The sequence below is a fragment of the Buceros rhinoceros genome, unplaced genomic scaffold (genome assembly GCF_000710305.1).
Source record: "Buceros rhinoceros silvestris isolate BGI_N320 unplaced genomic scaffold, ASM71030v1 scaffold25044, whole genome shotgun sequence".
Lineage (NCBI taxonomy): Eukaryota > Metazoa > Chordata > Aves > Bucerotiformes > Bucerotidae > Buceros > Buceros rhinoceros.
The window spans coordinates 1-5,305 of NW_010406855.1; the positions used below are offsets into that span (position 1 = coordinate 1).

Below are 5,305 nucleotides of genomic sequence, written 5' to 3' on the forward strand. Positions count from 1 at the left end.
CAGTGGGCAGCCCTCACCGGCAGCGCCGCGCCCTGGGCAGCCTGTTGCCCGCCCCAGCGCTGTAGGGTGTTCGGGGCGCCGCTGGGGAACAGCGCTCGAGGCGAGCAGGGGCTTGCGAGGCCGGGCCATCCTCCAACCGGTAGCTGCCAAGCACTCTGCCCGCCGCTCACCAAGCCTGCACTGAGCTCCTGGGCACAGTCCCTGGAGCACGTAGGGCTTGGAAGCACCGAAATGAAGCTTTTACACACACGCAAAATCGCTTTTAAATGTAAAACATAATTGCTGCAGGTTGAAGTAAAACTTGACTCTTGGACAAATGGTTCTTTTTGTGTATTAACAAGTGCAATAGCAATGCCATGACTGAGTGACAAAAGCAAAGCAGTGCTTGTCGCCACCCGGAGGCACTGCTGGTAAGGACCGTTTAGCTTCTGCAGCCAGCTGCACTCTCGGTAAAGGTGAGAGTACGAAGTCATACACCACCCTTATCTTCTCCCCATGGCCACCTGGTTTCTGTCTCACGGTCTGCAGCCAGGGATGTCAGCAAGTCTCCTCTTGTCCAACCAACTGCCAAGATGACAGGAACCTCCCCAGATGCAGCAACTGCTTAACCCACTGCAGTTACAGTATGCAGATTCTTTTGTGTGACAAAAGAAAACAAAATGACCTGCGGCCCAGGAGAGAAAAAAAGAAACACTGAAATTATTATGGTTTGGAAACTTAGAGGTTTAAGACCAGTCAGTCTTCTGGGTGAATTAGCTACTCACATTTCACTTTACTCCTCTAACAAGCAAGGTTTATTTTTGATGTATATACATGCTGCAGAGAAAAAATGCAGTCTCCTGCCACCCTTTGGTCTCAGGCAGAATGCGTACACTCACTTACCCATCCCAGCTGTTCCGTTCAGAAAACCACCTTTCCCTCCACAATCATCTGTTCAGGCTTGTGTGTTGCTTACTAGCATACACAAGTACAAGGTCTAACTTGAAGGAGTAGATCCCCATTTGTACAGAAATTAGTTGCTGACCCTACAGCTCAGGAACATTTAATCTCCTGCTTGGAATTCAGATAGGGAGCAACTGCTCTAGGGAACTAAGTTACAGCCTTAGTATTCTAGAACCTAAGAATTCTTAGTATTCTAGAACCTAAGAATTCTTAGAATTCTAGAACCTAAGTGCTTAAAAAATGGTGAAAGGTATTACATCTCACCAACACTGCTAGCAGTGCTGCGCTAGTTCTAGATCCCTCCCTTGAGCTGTACAACATGAGCAGCTCCTGCAGCTGGGCAGGAGACAAAATCTGCTGTGTTCCACTCTAACACACAGCACTACAGAGCTCTCTGAAGCCAGGGCAGGAAAAGGACTGCATTATAGTGACCTGTATAACCTTACTTATCTCAGCCATTTACAATCTCCAAACAGGTACATGCCCTTCTATGCAAGTACAGTTATACACTGTAAGCTGACAGCTAACAGCAAGACTACACAGTCACTTAAGTAAGCATTTATTAGAGAATCCTTTAACATGAAATTATACAAATAAAGATTGTATAAACACAAGTCCACATTGTGTCATAACATGAATGGCAAAAATAAAGTAAAAACCATAAAAGAAAACTAGTCAGCCGCTATGTACAGTTGGACACAGTTGTGTCATACGCTAAAGTCTTTTACAAAATAGTAATTTCCTCTCATGAAGGCCACCCTCCATTCAGTCACGATGCGCTGCAAGATGGCTTTGTTGCAGTATTTCTACCTAAAAATCAAGACAAAATGTATGTCAGATCTGTGCAAGTTACTACAAGAATTGTTAAAAGGTCCATTTTCATGAACTGCTTTATGTCTTCTATATATTCCTTTCTTCAGTTAAAGATCATATGCATAATTAAGGTAACACAAGAGGCTTTGTTACCCATCACTAATTTATCTTCCCAAATACAGTCATTTAGCCCATTTAGGAAGCTGTTCCAGAACACCACACATCCGATTTAAACTATTAATCAGGCTCTGGATCAGTTTTTTTCCACTGGAAACACTGCCAAAACAGTTTCCGATTATTTGTTCATCCATCTAAATGACTGCTGTGCAAACACAAGTCAGGTTGATTTAGCTCTAACAAGTTCACATGCATATGATCTTCAATGTTTTTCCAGATTTAAAAGTTCGTTTTGGTTTGCAGATTTCACTATTAGCTATAAAAAGAAAAAAGCAAGCATTAAATCTTAAAGAATGCACACTTAAAATGAGGTTCCACAATTGAAATACAACACTAAACAGAAGACCAAATGATTAAGCTGTAAAGGCATTTATGTACTTTAACTCCTGTAAAAAACCATTTACGTTAAGACACTTAATCTCCAAAAAGATTAAAAAAAGAAGCCAAAGTCTGAAGTTTTCCACTTTAATCTTTACGCTGGTACATGAAGTTGGAAGAGACCATACCACAGGACAGCGTTTTCTGGTGTATGCCTTGCGCTCTGCCTGCAACGTGCGACCCCAGAGATAGACGTGGTCAGGGTGACACACGGCCTGCAATGAAGTTCCCGCTGGCGGGTACAAACAAGGTATAATGTCAGAGTTAGAAGACAACATTCTTGTTTTCCTTAAGTTGTACCCATTTCAGTACTTTACCTGTTAATACTTCTAATAAGTTTAATTATTCCTCTAGACCACCTGGTACACAAAACGCAAAACAGAAAAACTCTTATGTTTTTCTGAGGTACTAAAGAAGATAAAGTCACATTTTTACGAAGTTAAAGATCTATAGACACTGTAAGCAAAGCTGGTTTAAAAAAAATGGGGGTTTTAAGTTAACAAAAGCTTAATTAAAGGAAAAGTCATGCTATGTAAGTTTTTACTCTTCATTTGTCTATTGATCTTTAAATTAGAGTACACATACAAGAGTGGACCCTGCACTCACGTACACACCTGTCTCCTCAAGTACTAGGTACTGCTTTAGTACGGCTGATAGTTGTTTTGGTGATTGCCGCCACCACGAGATGCCTTTCCATATGTGCTTTGTTGACCTGCAGATAACATGGGATGGGGTGGGGAAACACAACCCAGAATCGTTACCATCCAATACTCTGAAGGAGACTGTTCCCACACAGTAACCAACAAGGCTACTCTTTAGACCCGTGTGTTCAAAGAAACGTTATAGAACAAGAGCACCCTGTTTAAAGATGCACACTATTATTACCTGTAATGAGATCAAAGACACTTACCACTGTAATCTGTGTATCCTGGCCCATATCCGTAATTGGGATAGTTGTAGCCAGAGTAGTCATATCCTCCATAGCCACTGTAGCTTTGATCACTATAAGCACTATTATAGTTCCCATATCCTTGATCATAGTAGTTATTAAATCCTTGATTCCAGTTTTGTCCCTGACCTGAAACCAAGTATAGCATTTTTAAGTTACAGAACTTACTAACGCATTCCTAACTTTCTATGGCAATCTTTCTATGCCAGCACTGTTACCTGGAAGAATCCTCCTACCTTCCCAAGCACTCAATAAAAGTATTTTCTGAAAAGAACTGAGAGTTCAGTCATAAGATCACCCCCAACAACATCAGAGGAAGACAGCATGTAGTCCTGCTCATAAAACACCCAGCAAAAACAAAACACCACAGCACTGAAGGCATGCACTATCCTTCCATTTGGATCATTAATTGCTTGATCATGAAGTCATACCACAGGATCAGCTTTACTGCATTTGTGTTGGTTGCAGCTGCTTGACTTTAAAACTTGAGATGCATTAATCTGTAACACAACAGCTCACTGCTTCTCATCTATTTGCAAGGTATTAGCAAACTGACTTTCTTGTTTAGTAAACAGCCTGGGGTTTCTTGCCCATGAGCCAACCAACAGCATGTCTCTTCACATGAAAGGGTAACTGCATTTAGTTATGTTGTTAACTGTGGGTATACAAAAGCACCCTACATCCAGCTCGCCACCTAACCATCTGAATGCAAGCAGAGATTCTTAAGCTTTCACAAGCAATCACAACTACCAAAACGCTGTTTACTAACAGGATGTTTTCCATATTCAATTTAAACAGGAGATCGCATGCAGCCCGAAACCTGCAATATCTACAAACACCAGCGTTTGGTAAAGACACTTAAGCATTTACATCAATTTTAACATCGACAGCACTCACCCCGTCCACGCCCCCTTCCACCTCCTCGTCCACCAGCTGCATTGCTTTTTCCCCCCTTCTGCTGCTGCTGCTGTTGCCTGTATACCTCTTTGGGCTGTGCTACTTTGATCTCACACTGTAAAGACAAAAATTCTTTAACTCATCCAAAAATTTCAAGACCATTTTGTGAGTTGCTTTCAGAGAAGACTACAGAAATGCTCTATTTCACATGCGAAGAATGAGAACTTACAGACCTTGCCTGAACCAATTTGATGGTATCTGCTTTCTAGTAACTTCTTTACTGGCTCTTCATCTGTGTATGTAATAAAACAGAAGCCCCTCCTTTCATTTGTCTTTGTGTCCATAGGAAGCTCAATGTTTTCAATCTGAAATCAAAAGTACCAATCAGTACTGCATAAAATCTGTAAGCAACTTTTTATGCTACCAGAACCATTCAGCATTCCAATGTCTACAGCTATACATCAGCCCATTTATGGAATCATTAACACACATATGTTTTCAACAATCCCCAGTTTTCTATAAGCCTGAGCAGCTCTTTCCTCACAAATATTCTATCTTAAGAGAGTGGCAACACTACATTCAAAATTCAGAGCTGTTTCTATATGCCATTGTACCATACCTCGCCAAAAGCACCGAAGTACTCCTTAATCTGTTCTTCAGATGTATCTGGACTCAGTCCACCAACAAAAACTTTTTTTGGTGGCTCCTTCCCTTTTAGAGCTTTTGCCCTTTTAGGATCTATTAACTTCCCATCCAGTTTGTGTTCCTTCAGTTCCAATACCTAAGAAGCACGCAAGGAAACAAAGTCTCAGATCACTACAGTGGCAGGCAGGCTTTGTGTCGTCGACTGAAAGGAAATCCACCCACCTTCTCCACACTGGCAGCATCCTTGAAGAGCACGAACCCAAATCCCCTTGACCTCCCAGTGACTGGGTCTGTTTTAATTGTACAATCCACAACCTCACCAAACCGAGAGAGATACTCTGTCAAGTCTTTCTTGCTGGTGTCCCAGCTGAGGCCTCCAATAAACATTTTCCTGAAATGCAAGACGTACGTATGAATAGACACAAATACACACACAGAGCTAGGTACAAATGCAGGCATGGAGCACGGAGCAAGTCCGCAAGTGGCCGAAAGCCAAAGGCCATT

General features: G+C 42.0%; 1 protein-coding gene across 1 annotated transcript; it reads right to left on the reverse strand.

The window, feature by feature from the left end:
- Positions 1-1,485: 1,485 nt before the first annotated feature.
- Positions 1,486-5,188, reverse strand: HNRNPDL (heterogeneous nuclear ribonucleoprotein D-like). Its single transcript, XM_010134280.1, has 7 exons — positions 5,024-5,188; positions 4,776-4,937; positions 4,390-4,521; positions 4,157-4,271; positions 3,221-3,388; positions 2,925-3,022; positions 1,486-1,752 (listed from the first exon to the last, which is right to left on the reverse strand). Exons 1-6 carry the CDS (start codon positions 5,186-5,188, stop codon positions 2,952-2,954), a joined length of 813 nt encoding a protein of 270 aa, XP_010132582.1. The 3' UTR covers positions 1,486-1,752; positions 2,925-2,951.
- Between the last annotated feature and the right edge of the window lie 117 nt (positions 5,189-5,305).

What these genes read in the sequence shown, in the direction of transcription:
- HNRNPDL (XM_010134280.1), bottom strand. Translation starts at nt 5,188, where the DNA reads ATGTTTATTGGAGGCCTCAGCTGGGACACCAGCAAGAAAGACTTGACA. An exon ending in ATCAAATTGGTTCAGGCAAG is followed by an intron (nt 4,272 to 4,389) that starts GTCTGTAAGTTC and finishes TTGTCTTTACAG; the next exon opens with TGTGAGATCAAAGTAGCACA. An exon ending in TGGAAGGGGGCGTGGACGGG is followed by an intron (nt 3,389 to 4,156) that starts GTGAGTGCTGTC and finishes ACTTGGTTTCAG; the next exon opens with GTCAGGGACAAAACTGGAAT.